This window comes from Crocodylus siamensis, chromosome 6, assembly GCF_052110815.1.
Source record: "Crocodylus siamensis isolate JL-2025a chromosome 6, ASM5211081v1, whole genome shotgun sequence".
Taxonomy (NCBI): Eukaryota; Metazoa; Chordata; order Crocodylia; family Crocodylidae; genus Crocodylus; species Crocodylus siamensis.
The window spans coordinates 38,019,714-38,033,055 of NC_143400.1; the positions used below are offsets into that span (position 1 = coordinate 38,019,714).

The 13,342-nt window shown below is 46.8% G+C and overlaps 1 protein-coding gene across 3 annotated transcripts in view; it reads left to right on the forward strand.

Moving 5' to 3' along the window:
* Positions 1-13,342, forward strand: part of SLC25A37 (solute carrier family 25 member 37) — a 56,336-nt gene that overhangs the window by 28,582 nt on the left and 14,412 nt on the right. The window contains exon 1 of one of the 3 annotated variants that reach the window (XM_090053468.1): positions 2,633-2,878. The exons of the other annotated variants lie outside the window; for them this stretch is intronic. Within the exon in view, the coding sequence (XP_089909594.1) occupies positions 2,684-2,878 (195 nt within the window). The 5' untranslated portion in view covers positions 2,633-2,683. Of the gene's footprint in view, positions 1-2,632; positions 2,879-13,342 lie in introns of those variants that run through there. 3 annotated transcript variants of the gene reach the window in all.

Genomic DNA, 13,342 nt, shown 5'->3' on the forward strand with positions numbered 1-13,342 from the left:
CGAGAGAGACTACACTCACTCCCAGTGATGGGATATTTGTTCCTGTGCTTTACAATCCATAGTCCATACACAACCCGTGTTCAAGTTTTGGTGAGGTACAGTAAAAAGGAGTCCCTTCATGGTAATGAAGTTGACTAGACACCCTGCAGCCAAGTGGAAGGAAAGGCACAAAAGATCTCAATAGCCTGCGGTACAGTAATCACAGTTCTTGATTATGAATAACCTCTAGTTACAAGGTAAAATTCATCTTGGTGCAGAAGACTTGAACATCTCAGTTACCTCAGCTAGTTGTTAGAGAGGTTTAACTAGTCAATTGACTGCCTGTGCTAGCTCTGCTCTAGGCGACTTTTGCCTGGAATACAAGGAAAACCATTGTAACATGGGCCAAACATAATGCCCCTATTCAACCCTGAATCAAGAAAACACCCATGCAAAACAAGGGGGGGTGGGGGGGGAGTTTGTAAAGTCAGGACTGCCTTATTGGCCCCTCGAGTGGTTTTGATATACACAAAACACTGTGTTTGTTAAGTCCAAGAAAGCCTTAGTCCTAAGGGTCTCCACAAATAATTCATACATGGAAACACAGCTGAGATGCAGGCACCTCTGGGATAGAGTTTGACAAGTGACTGGCATGCTGCCAGGGGAAATTAAGGCCTTATTCTTATCAAAATGGTGTGGGCCACCTTGCTCTCCTTGCACACAGAATTTAGATGAACTGCCAATAGTGATCCAAGGATTTCAGTGTGAGTTATTAGGAAATCTGTGCCCTACTGCTAAGCCATCTAGCTCTGTATTTGTCCTTGTGTTTGTTTATTGATCTTTATATTTGCTGTACCCCTTGGGGTGTTGCTTAAGGAGCCTGTTATTTAAATAATGTGATTTGTGATGATGTTAGGTATTTCAGTTCCTGGATGGCAAGGAATAACTAAAGAGGGGCCGATTGCATATGATCTAATGATATAAATGGTGCCACCAAGCTATTGAGGAAGCTTGTAAAAACCCAAATTACAAACAGAGGGGCAGATTCTCTGGTACAACCTGGCAAATTTGAAGGCACTGCTCCCATAGACAGCAGCAGAGAACTTGGCACAGTGTCCCTTTTTCCTCCCAAGAGCCCCCCCTTTTTTTAGCAAACTATTTATGTGATTCCCCTTTTGTACTTCTACACACCTGTCATTCCCCAGTGCATTTCTTTGGCATTATCTCCACTTTTTGCTCTCTGTCAAGAGGCCTTCTTTTGAGCCGTGGGAATTTTCATGGGTTAGGATGAAGAGATCAGAAGCTGGTGTGTTTCTCCCAGTGCATTTTTAGGTTTTTTGAGCATCTGATCCTCTCGTGACTTCTGTCTTATGTTTGTGTGTCCAAAGTATTGTCAAATACACAGGTATTGCTCTCCCCTCCCCCTGCACAGGTGTGTGGTGTGAGATGCAAGACAGGGCATGATCAGGGCCCCAACATGTGGAGTGGGTTCAGGGATGCACAGCCCCAGTGGAAGCTTGTGGTGTTGCCTTTGAGGAATGAATCCTTGCAGCATCTTTATGAAATGGGTCCTATTTCCTTTCCAGCTAAGGAAACAGAAGCACACAGAGTGGATGTGGCGGCACACATGACTAAGGCAGATTTGGTAGAGAAACCTCTATCTCCAAACTCCCAGTCCTGGACTTTACCCAAATGACTTTCCAAAGCCTCATTCTCTTCACTCAACAGCAGCGGACCTTCTGCTGGTCAGTAACCTCTGCTAAGCCAGTGCATTCCGGTTTGTTAAAGGTGTCTCTACTTGTGCTCTACTTAAGTGACCTACATGCACCTTTGGAATTGAGATCTGCCTACCAAGTGGCTTCAAATCTCACATGAAAAACTGGCAATCAGGCCCATTCAGTGCACTGATGCACTGAAAACCTCACACAAGGTCAGAAATGTGGGTGTGTTGGTGTTTTCCCTAAGGAAAGTTTTGCCAAAATAATTTTTGTTTTTCCTTGGAAAAAGTCAATATTGTGACTCACTGCAGAAGCCCCAAACATTTGGCCCAAAAGCCATAAATATTTTGAGGGTCAGGTGGAAACTGAGAACTGGTAGGACCTTTGGGGAAGTGGGTGGATAAAAGGCTGGTGTTCTCCATGGAAAGGAGGGTATGTGTACCTATTCACTGACCCGCATTAAGTTTAGCACTTGGTTAACCAACCACTAAAATCAACGCGCTACTGCCAGTAGCACCAGCACGTGGCTTTTTAGTGATGCTTACTGCACAGCAGCCTAATGCTACTGCGCAGTAGTGCGTTCACGTGGTTTCGCCTCGTGCGCTACCGCGCAGTCAGCCTGGCGTAGGGACACTTTTAGGGGCAATTTCATTTCTTTGTTGACAAGGGCTGGGCCCAGTGTCGCTGACAAGGGGCGCCTCTTGCCTAGGGAAACCGTGGCCCTGCCTTGGCATCTCATGCAGAGCTCCGGCCTCACGGCACCCGCTGCTCCTGGGGCTCCGCTTGGGAAGCTTGACGTCACCCGGCCGGGACTGCGCAACACTCCGCGCGTGACGTCACAAGGGGCGGGGACAGCCTGAGCCAATCGGCGGCTGCCATTGGAGGAGCGAGCCGGGGGCGTGGCTGGCAGGGTGTCACTAAATAGTGAACTTTCTCCCGCCCTCGCGCTTGCCGCGGCTCCCTCCCTCCGGCCCTTGCGCGTGCGGATGGAGCTGCGCTGCAGCGTGGCGGGCAGCGGCGGGGGCCTGGCGGCCGGGCCGGGGCTAGCCATGGAGGGCCAGGGCTGCGGGGAGGACTACGAGAGCCTGCCCGCCAGCGCCTCCCCCTCCACCCACATGGTGGCCGGGGCGGTGGCCGGGATCATGGAGCACACGGTCATGTACCCCGTGGACTCGGTGAAGGTGAGGGGCCCGGGGTGGCGGGAGCACGGGCTCCTGCCCCTGCCCCGCGCGGGGACGGGCATGCTGCTCCCGTCGTGCAGCCCCGCTGCTTCCTCCCTCGGGTCGTGGGCTGGCCTCGGGCGCTCCTGCCTGCAGGCAGCATGGCACGGGGTGCCAGGGCTTCCCGCCCCTCCGCCTGCCTTGCTGCGGAGGCCTGGCATTGTCGCCTTCCTCCGGCACCCCCTGCTCTGCGTGTGTCGGCCAAAGCAAAAATGCTAGGGAGGCGCCGTTCGGGTGAGGCCCATGTCCCTTGACGCCAGGCAGAAGGGCGAAGACAGCAAGGAGGGGATTGCTACAGTCGCCCTTGGGTGGCTTGGGATTCCCAGAACTAGGGCACCCTGGGGTTGGTTGTACAGGCTGTGGCAGTGGGCCTGGAAGACGCAGGAGTTTAAAGGGAGGAGGAAGCTGTAGGAGCAGGTGAGTGCTGCCGGCTGCCTGGGCAAAAGTCCACCTTGTGTCATCTTGCTGCTGCTTCCCTTGCAGGGGGGAAGAGCTAGTTTGCCTTTAAGAAGTGCCAGGATAATCTCCAGAATTGTGCAACCAACAGCGAACCGTCCGTGGAACCTGTTTGATCCCTTTCTGAGGGCGTTCCAACACGTTGTTCAGTGCATGGAGGAAACCTGGCACGAGGAGCAGCAGCGGAGCCTAATCCCCCTTGCTAAGGCATTTTTGAAAGCCTCTGTGTCTCCAGGTTCAGTGGCTTGTGGCAGGAAGGATCAAGTGAGGGTCGGGAGCAGGAAGACCCAGCAGCAGAATTTTTTGTTCATTTGCTTCCATTTAGGGGCGCACACGTGGCAGTTTCAAAGGCAGTCTGCAGTCACCTTTGCCTGTAATCTTAGCGGGAGGTGATTGACTGCTTTCAGTGGACCACTAGTGCGTTTGCTCAGCTGAGGAGAAGAAAGCCTTTACCTTAAATCCCAGCCCCATGCATTTAGTTCAGGTACATGCAATGCGGTATCACAAGGGTTGGCAACATTTTTGGGGCGAGCACCAAAAACCCCTGCGACCTGGACTCGGAAGATGTTGGTGTGCCGGGTCAGAAAGTGGGGGAGTCGCAGGGGCCTGATGCTTGTTGTGGCAGCGCAGCCTTGGCCTCTTCTCTGCTGTGCTCCCTGAGGCATGTGTGCAGCTGCTGCCAGCAATGAGCAAGGCCACGGCTCTGGACCTTGGTGCAGCTGCTTGTGGCCTTGTGGCTTTCTGCTTTGAGCAGCCTAGGCTCTAGGCAGGCCCCTGCCACCCACCACAGAGCCCAGGCTGCTCTCAGCAGGCAGCTGTGAGTCTGCAAGTGGCTGTACCAGGGTCTGGAGCCCCAGCCAGGCTCACTGCCAGTAGTAAACTGCACGTGTGCCTCAGGGCACAGTGGGGAATGGGCCGTGGCTGCACTGCTCCCAGCTGTGTGCCCCAAGACGTGTGCAGCTGCCTCCAGCCACAGAGCCAGGCCAGGGCTCCATACCCTGATTCAGCTGTTTACATCTTGCCCACTGCCTGCTGCGAGCAGCCTGGGCTCTGTGGTGGTGGTAGCTTTGGGGTACATGGAGGGGAAGCGGCTGGGGTTGAGCTGCCCAGGCCCCTTTGCCGTGTGCCCCGAGGCACGTGTGCAGCCCCTGCCGGGCTGGGGCTCCAAACCCTGGGGCACTAGTTGCAGCTTCCCAGCTCCCTGCCACATCCAGCCCCAGCTCTGGGCCTGAGCCAGCTGTGGCATGCCAAGCAAAATGTCCTTATGGTCTGGCATGCACACAGTGAGGATTGCCACCCCCTGCTCTATCAGACCCGTCTTCCGGGAAATTGCTGAGTGTAGTGCTATGATATTAACAGCCCTGTCTGGGGCACTTAATGCTATCGTGTGTAAGGTGGGCATCAGTGATAATGTGACTACTCGTGTGTAATGAATGGAAGCTCTCAAGTGTTTGTCTAAGTATGCATGGATCTCAGAGTCGTGGTTCGGCCTGGCAAAACATGTTTGTGACTGTTTTTGAGCTATGCAACCCTTTCTTAGATTTACTGTAAATTTTAGCTTACATTCTAATGTACGAAGATAGCAGACACCGTGACCGAGTGGTGCATCCTTTTTAAGTGGTCTTTTGACTTTCTGACACAATTGAGGGAGTAGGCAGGCTTGGGAGTGGGGCCATACAAAATCTGTGTAACAACATCAAACAGAATTCTAGCTTAATATTTCTCTGTCAGTCCCAGCTCACTGAATGCTTGCTTACTTGTAAAAGGAGTAGCAGTGAGGCCTCATCTCCCTCATTAAAGAGAGGGATTTGGGGTGGGAAGACACTAACTTTATTAGCCTCTTGTGGTGAAACCAGATAGACCCGTGCTGTGCCCTGGAAAGCCAAATGAAATTAGTGGGTTGCAGGCTCAGTCAGCCGAATCTAATGCTGCTTTATGTATGACATGAGCAAAATCCAGTGTGAAAGTAAAAACTTAGTTTAGGACCTCACCTTGTTCTCGTCAAGGTACCTGGACTGACTTTCCCCATAGTAGCCTGAAAGAGAGAAAACAGCTTTGTCGTTAGGGAACAGGATGGGAAGTTTGGTCTCTGGTGTCCTATTTCTGAATCTGCTGGAGGCTGCTTCTGTGCTTTTGTTTAGTGTCTCTGCTTTGCAGTATCTCAGTTACTCCTGTGATGAGTGGGCATACCCCCTCATGCACAGCTTGAGACATTAGTTGAATTTGTAAATGTGTGAGAACTGCAAAAGTAGCACTTGTCTGTCCTAACACAGACTGTATCATGCAAATCAAACTGGTAGTCTCTGTTATCTATGTGTGTTGTGTCCCGTTCCCCCCCCGATATTCAAAACACAGTATTTGAGAGGTACCCTTAAAATAGTAGAGCTTGTCAATTTTAGGATGTGGAATGCTTCATATTATGCTGCCAAGATTTCTCTCTTATTTGGCAGGTGACCCCTGCCTGCTTTTCTTCAACATTGTAAAACATTGTAATCTTGGGTCTTTCCTTCTGTAAGGTTCTTAGGTGGGGAATCGCAGTAAACTAACCCTTCTTGTACTGTCAAATGGAGGAAATTATTATGGGGTCCTGGCATGTAAACAATTGAGACCAGATGCTTTAATTTATCCCCTTGTCGGTGCATGCAGGAGCGTATGAAACAACAACAGATAAATGAGCAGAGTAGAGAAGACGAGGAAATTCCACCATCAGACTGTTGATGAGCTAGACGCGTCGGCAGACTACTAAGATACGCAGAGGGAATGTTTGTGCCTGCTTTTGTTGGTTTCTGGTAGGAGCATCTCATACGTGTGTTCCTCTTGGCTCTTGGGTTTAAATCATTGTGTGCTGTCTTAAAATCCACAGTCACTGTGGGACAGAATGACCTTTGGATCCAGGTTCTGTTTTATAGTACAGAATCGTAGAAAATGAGGGCTGGCAGGGACCTCGGGAGGTCATCTAGTCCAACCACCTGCTCAAAGGCAGGACCATACCTGACTAGATCATCCCAGCCAAGATTTTTGCCTACCTTGTCATACTATAGTAGTACTGGCTGTAAATAGTTAATATTAACCCCATGCCACTTTGGGTTTTGTGTTAACAGACGAACAGTTATAATGAGCACATTTATATTTTGCTAAGTCATGGCTGGAGTCATTCATCAACATGCAGGACTTTCCAGTGTTATTCAGCAGGGAATTTCCTTGACTGGGAAATGGCTAGGAATAGAGAAAAAATGAAAGTAATATGTCTGAGTTTTTTCTTATAACTAGGGTTCCTTCTGTAGCAGCATGTAAATACAGTGGGATCTACTGCACAGTGGAGTGGAAGTCCTAAATTGCTTTACACTCTGGCAGTGTTTGCTATCCATGGCAGTTAACTAACATTTTTCTCCTGTGGGTGGGGAGACAGCTTGATTGCGATTCTTCACACTCACAGAAGACCTGTCACTGCTTAGAAGTGGGTAAGTCTTTCCATTCTATAGCTGTGGAAACTTGTCACAGGGGCCCACCATGTCAGTGGCAGAACTGCAAATACGGTCCTGGCCTAAAGTTTCTTGTTCTGCCCCCAATCATGAAATCCTGATGCCATGCACAGAGCCTGCTTTTCCCAATCGGATACATTAGGAATGAAGGCTGAAAATACTGAACTATCAGACCAGCTGTTTTAGTCTAGCAAAAATAATCGAATGCTGTCAATGATACTTGAATTTTGCAATGCAAGTTACCCAATCCCACATCGTGTACTAAACTGCTTACTGCTGCCATGGGAAGTCTTCACATGTTCTTCTCTAGGAAAGCTGGGTAAATATAGGAGACGTATAGAGGCATACGCACAGGCAGAAGATTGGGTAATCCAGAATTTAGCCAGTAGGCAGGAATTTACCAGAAGTTCAGTGGGTCTTTTAAGAGAAATAGGACACTTTTTCTTTTGTCTCCTGAGACAAGTTGGCCCATCTCTTCTAGCATGTCTTGTAACTGAAAAGGAAGCTGTGATGTGGCGATGGTGTTAGTCAGTCAGTTGTGGGGCTGAGCGATTGGAATAGCCTGACTCGTTACATAAAATTGCGTCCCTAAAGTGATGCAAGTGGCTGGCTTCCTCTAAAAGGAAACATGCTTGATTTCCAGCATCCCTTTTTCTGCTGAACAGAAAATGAAAATGTTGCAATGTGTAGAGCAGTTTCTCTTTCCATGTTGCAGTTATACTTTGGCTTTTTGGGTTTTTTTCTTTTGTTTTGACTTGTTTTTTTCCTTAATGAAGGGTTAGCTATGTTTAAAGCAGGCAGTGAAATCATGATTCTTATTGAGGATATTGTGTAGCTCTTGGATGTGTGACAATATACACTGAAAGAGCAGCTTGGAAACCTTTTTTTTTGATAATGGTACTGCCCATCATAGTGATATACAAGGATCTCTTGATACAGCTGTGTCACTGCTGTGCCTAATTGTGACAGGAGATGGAATCGATTTCTTGGTACTTGGTATGTGAATGAAACTTTGGAAACTGTATTATTTGGCATCTTCTAATTAGAGAAACAACTATTTGTTAGTTGTATGTTTGCAGGTTTTTCCTTTGTGTTAATCTGTGACAAGTAGTCCTGACTTTAAAAAAAAAAAAAAATACATGACTAATCTCTGCAGAAGTTGTACCTAGGTTATAATTTATATGCCTGCTAGGGGTTGTACCTATACTTGTTAGGGGGTTTTAAAAAATCCATCCAGTATGCTGGTGAAGCCTGTGTTTTACCTTTGGGGATGGGAGTGGAGGAAAAGAGAGAAAGGACTTCTAGAAATCTGCCTTTAAACCTGAAGGAGAGAAACACAGTACTTACACAGATGTGGGAGAAAGTGTGGTGGTATTCTCTGAGGTTGCACCCCGTCCATGCAGATGTATAAGTCTCTTCTTACTAGTGATCTACCCTGTACAAAGCAAACAAATTTATTTGCAGCTGCTTTTAGTTGCTTAGATATGAGTGTGGGTTTCTTGTAATGTAGGTCATCAAAATACAAATGAATACAGTGTGATTGCTTGTTTTGTGCTGGGATGGAGGTTGGCTGGCATCACCATAAATTCTTGATCTGATTTACTGGTTAGAGAAAAATCAAGCTGGTCTCTGAAAGATGCTTTGTTGTATTTTCCTGGTTCTAAAAAGGAACATTTGTATATTCAGAGCTTGGCTGTAGCAGCTGCTGATACCACATGCCTCTACCTGGATATGGTACCAGTTGTAGCTTAAATTGATGTTGCTTGGACTTCCTATAATTGCCTCTTGTAAACAGATTAAATCAAGTCTCAGGCATCTGGAAAACGGCGCTGAAGCATGTAACTTGTCGCTTCTGCATCATGTTTTGTCTGATCCTACAAACTCCTTATGCTTCTTTCTGATATGCTCTTAGATCATAGAAAACTCAACCTGGAAGGTCAGTCAGCCCTGTTCTGGTTAAAGCAGGATTGTCTGTCGCCATCCATGCCAAGAGGAAGGACTGCCTTAGGATAAAGCCTCTGGACTGAGATTCTGTAGATCAGAGTTAATTTCCTGGTTCTGCCAGATGCTGAGTGCTCCTGGGCAGCTTGTTTCATCTGTGTCTGTTCCCCAGTCTGTACAGAAGGATGAAAGCTGCTTTCTTCAGATGCTTGGGTTACGTTAGTCAGCTTGGAGCTGTGACAGTATTAGTGAATGTCCGGATTTAAAAAACCCCTAAAAATCTGGAATGTCCCTTACTTGCTGCCCTTGCAAATGGAGAGGTCCTGGGTACCACTGGTGATCTGTCCCCAGAAAGCAGTCAGGCTCCTATGGACTTTGAGTCAGGAACTAAACGTACCAACCAAGCCATTGTTATATAGGCACATCTATTGGGTTTTATCTGAGTGAGGCAGCAAATGAAAAGTGTTGGATAATCCACTTAGATTGTATACATGAGCATTCAAAAAAATTAGTGCACATCCTGTTTTGTGCAAGGATTTCCATGGCTCGGTTTAAGCATTGCCTCCTTCAGGTAAATTGAAACCAGCTTTACTGGGTAATCTTCAATTGTTCTAGATGCTTTGCTGCTTATGCAATAAGGATTATTTTAAGTTAGTTGGCATAAAAGTTACTTGATTGCTTTGCAAACAGTAGGCATGTGAAAGCTTTGAAAGAACTGGTTTAACTTTAGGTAGGGTAGCTGAAAGAACTGAATTATCCATGCTGGTATCTGGATTTGTTGTATCCAAGATACAAACTGGTTCTGGTCACTGTGGTACAAGGGGACTGATTGTTGTCGGAAGTCCATGTACACAAATACCAGTGAAGTACCACTTGGATAATGGAGCACCCTCTGGAGCTCCTCTTTGAGGTCCTGGGCTATAAATTCAGTTTTTAAAAAAACTCTCGTCCTCATTGCAGACTTCTAAATGTCACTTTTTAAAAGTATACTCAGGTGTCTGCCAGCGATGCTGGGCAATAGTCACTGCAGGTAAATGTACTGTAAGTTTATTTCCAGAGCTCTGAATGGTCTTAATAAAGCAATAATGAGTTAAACCTGCTCTAATTTGGCGTTTGTAGTACTGGTTATGTTTATTTCTAAAGGACTCTAGCTGGGGTTTGACTGTAGAAGATGAGCATCAGGATTATAAAGGGCTTTAGGTTCTTGCGGGGTTCAGCTTGTCTTGCGGGTCTTTTATTGCTTTATGGGAGGCTGTATTCTGATGTGTGCCTCTCTTGGGACTTAAAGCCACAGTGTGCATGCTCAGCACTGCTGGACTGAGGTACTCCTAGGGTGCAGGCTAGATTGTGATGAATCTGTTACTGGCTCAGCTGTGATGGTCTGGAGTGAAGCAAAGTCTGAGAGGCTGAAAGACAAGGATCTTAGAGACTAATTCCCTCCTTTTGCCATTTCATACCTGGATCCAAGCTATTGTCAACCCTGGCTTAGGTTTTTTAAATACAGGGAGTGTCAGAACCTGCACCACCTTGTATGCTTAAGCTCAGTTGCTCAGTCAAGAGTCCACGGTCAGCATGATTCAGCACGAACTTTGGAGAAATGTGGGATTGTCTTGCAAACAGGGCGTTCAACTTAGACTCTCAAAATTGTGGCTAGGTTCATGGCTTTGCCACAAATAGCCTGTATGACCTTGGGAAGTCAGTCTCTCCAGCTGTAAAATGTCTTTTTCCCTGCCATTTGTTATCCCTGATCCAGGGAGCAGGTAGGATTTTGACCTCAATACTTGTAAACTGCCCAGCACAGAGGCCCTGGGTGTTTTCTTCTGATGTTTTAATACATTGCTCAGCACAAAAGAGCAACGAAGGAGACTTTCATAGGGATGGGAAAGCATTCAGTCCTTGCATTAAAAGCAGGCTGGACAAGGCTGTACTTGCACATAGAAGTCCCAAGTGATGTGACACTTAAATCGTTCGAGTACTGCGTCCAGTTCTGGGTACTGCACTTCAGGAGGGATGCGGCCAGCATCAAGAGGGTCCAGCGGAGGGCCACTTGCATGGTCAGAGGGCAGCAAGGCAGGTCCTACGAGTAGAGGCTATGGGACTGAACCTGTTCAGCCTCCACAAGAGAAGGCTGAGAGGGGGTCTGGTGGCCATCTAGAAGCTGGCCAAGGGGGACCAGCAGGCAATAGGGGAGTCCCTGTTCCCCAGAGCACTACCAGGGGTAACGAGGAATAACAGCCATAAGCTGACTGAGAGTAGCTTCAGGCTAGACATCAGGAGGCGCGATCAGGGCAGCTAGGATCTGGAACCAACTTACGAGGGAAGTGGTGCTCGCCCATGCCCTGGGGGTCTTCAAAAGGAGGGTAGATAATCACCTAGCCAGAGTTATTTGACCCCAGCATTCTTTCCTGCCCATGGCAGGGGGTCAGACTTGATGATCTGCTCAGGTCCCTTCTGACCCTACCTACTATGAAACTATAAATATGAAAAAACTACTGTTTTGCCCCAGTACAGCTATGAATTTGCTAGTGGCAATGTTTTGCTCAAGTTTAAATTGCTGTGCAAGGCTTCAGAGTGATTTACAAAGGAAGTCAATATTATCTCCATTCCTCTCAATTGCAAAGATTGCTGTAAGTTGCTAGAGGTTATCCTGCAGATCAGTGGCACTGCTAGGAATAGTCGTCTTCTTCCAAGTCCCAGTCCCACACAAGTCCTAGTCCTATCCAAGATATAACTTGTTGTACACATGTTCTGTTGAGCAGTTTTTGCTAGCACTGGACCAGGCCACCTGGGTCCACACCGTTGCTCATGCAGGTAACTGCATTGCCTTATAAAAGGGACCATACAGTCTGAAGTAGGGGTATTTTGCCCCTGGGACATGAGTAGATTTCCCAGGATCAGGCTCAGGGCTTTAATGCCTTTCTGTACTGTTTGATATCTCTGTGGACTGGGCAGCCTATTGGCACACATAAGCATTACTGATAAAGTGTTTTATTTTTTGTTAAGAAAATATTTCTATATCCATGTCTAAACTAAGCACTTTTGGATTGGGCCAAAATGTGGCCTAGTTTGTGCAAAAGAACACCTGGAAGCCAAATGTTTATAAAACTTGGTAACTAAATTGTGCAGTCCTCAAGTACTTCCATTCTTTGATCCACTTGCTTTCCACATGTCTTCGTTGGTGGCTATGACTGGTTGCTTCAGGAAGCTGCGCTGCATTTTTAAACTTAATTTCTTTGGCTTCTGAGTTGAACTCATCAGGCTGCCTTGATTTTTCAGCCAAGACTTAATATCTTCTAGGTTAGTGGTATGTTAGTGGTTTTAAGTTTTGTTCTTAATGGGTTTAACAACGATTAATTTGCATGGACATGTGTTGGTTTTTCAAAGCAATTTAACCTTGTGAAGAAGAGTTAGTTTGCGTCTTAACCAGCAGCAGGTTGAATATAGCTCAGTGGAGTTTCTTTTGTCCACAGCCTAAATTAGGCAGCTTTTATCTACTGTGATCTGTCTTTTTTTCCTTTCCTGTTGTCTTTACAGCTCAACTGATGGCAGTAATGGAAAGAAGCGCAATCCAGGGTCCTGACTCTGCACGTGTCTAGGCTTCCCCTCTGCGCACTCACTTCTGTGAAGTCTCAGCAATGCAGGGAAAACACCTGGAAGAACATGTTCTCCAGTCCTTTGTTGTAACTTTCTGAAATGAGTCATGTTGCTTTGGAATAGCATGCTTGGTGTATAGGATTCAAAATGCTTATTTCAGAGCAGTGTCAGCCTGAGGAACTGTTGCAGAAAAATTGATCCTGCAGTAATTATTCATTCAACTTTGTGCAGATAGACCTGAGACCATGTATGTGAAGTCCAGTCTACCACTGAAAGGTTCTCGTGGTGTTGTACCAAGTCATCCTGTGCTTTAGCAGCAGCTTAGACGGCCAGAGCTACACTGGTGTCAAGTTTCCTGAATGAAGGAATTACGTTGGCAAAAGTCTACTATTGCTTCCATATTTACTCTTGGGTTTTAAAATGGTTTGCTGGTATAAAGTAGTTCAACTTACAGCCCTGGCAAAAGTCCAAGTGTAGACCTGTCTTGAATGAAACAATGCACTTAGCTAGGAGAGCTGTTGGGGGGCAAAGCGTTTAACTCTTGAATAAAACCCTTTGTGTCTTGTTACCTTGGATCAAAAGCAGACAGTTATTTTGGGTGGAGGGCCGCTTATTGAGTTTTGGCAAGCTGTCAAGGGCCGCGTGGGTAATCACGCCCCCTGGGTGCCCTGCCCTTGGGTCACCTACCATCTTGGGACCAGAAGTCCTACCCCCTAACCCTCATCCTTTACCACCAGAAGTCCATCCCCTTCCCCCAGAAATACTACTGTCAGCAAGGTGTTTTGCCACCTCAGAAACAGAAAAATACCAAATTTATATTCTAAAAATCAAACATCTACAACATTCATTAATTTGATTTAAAAAAAAATATTTTTGTCCTGATTGACATGCATTTGTGCAGTGTACACAGTGGTGATTGCACAAAAGCTTAAAATTAAGTCTTACTCTTGTA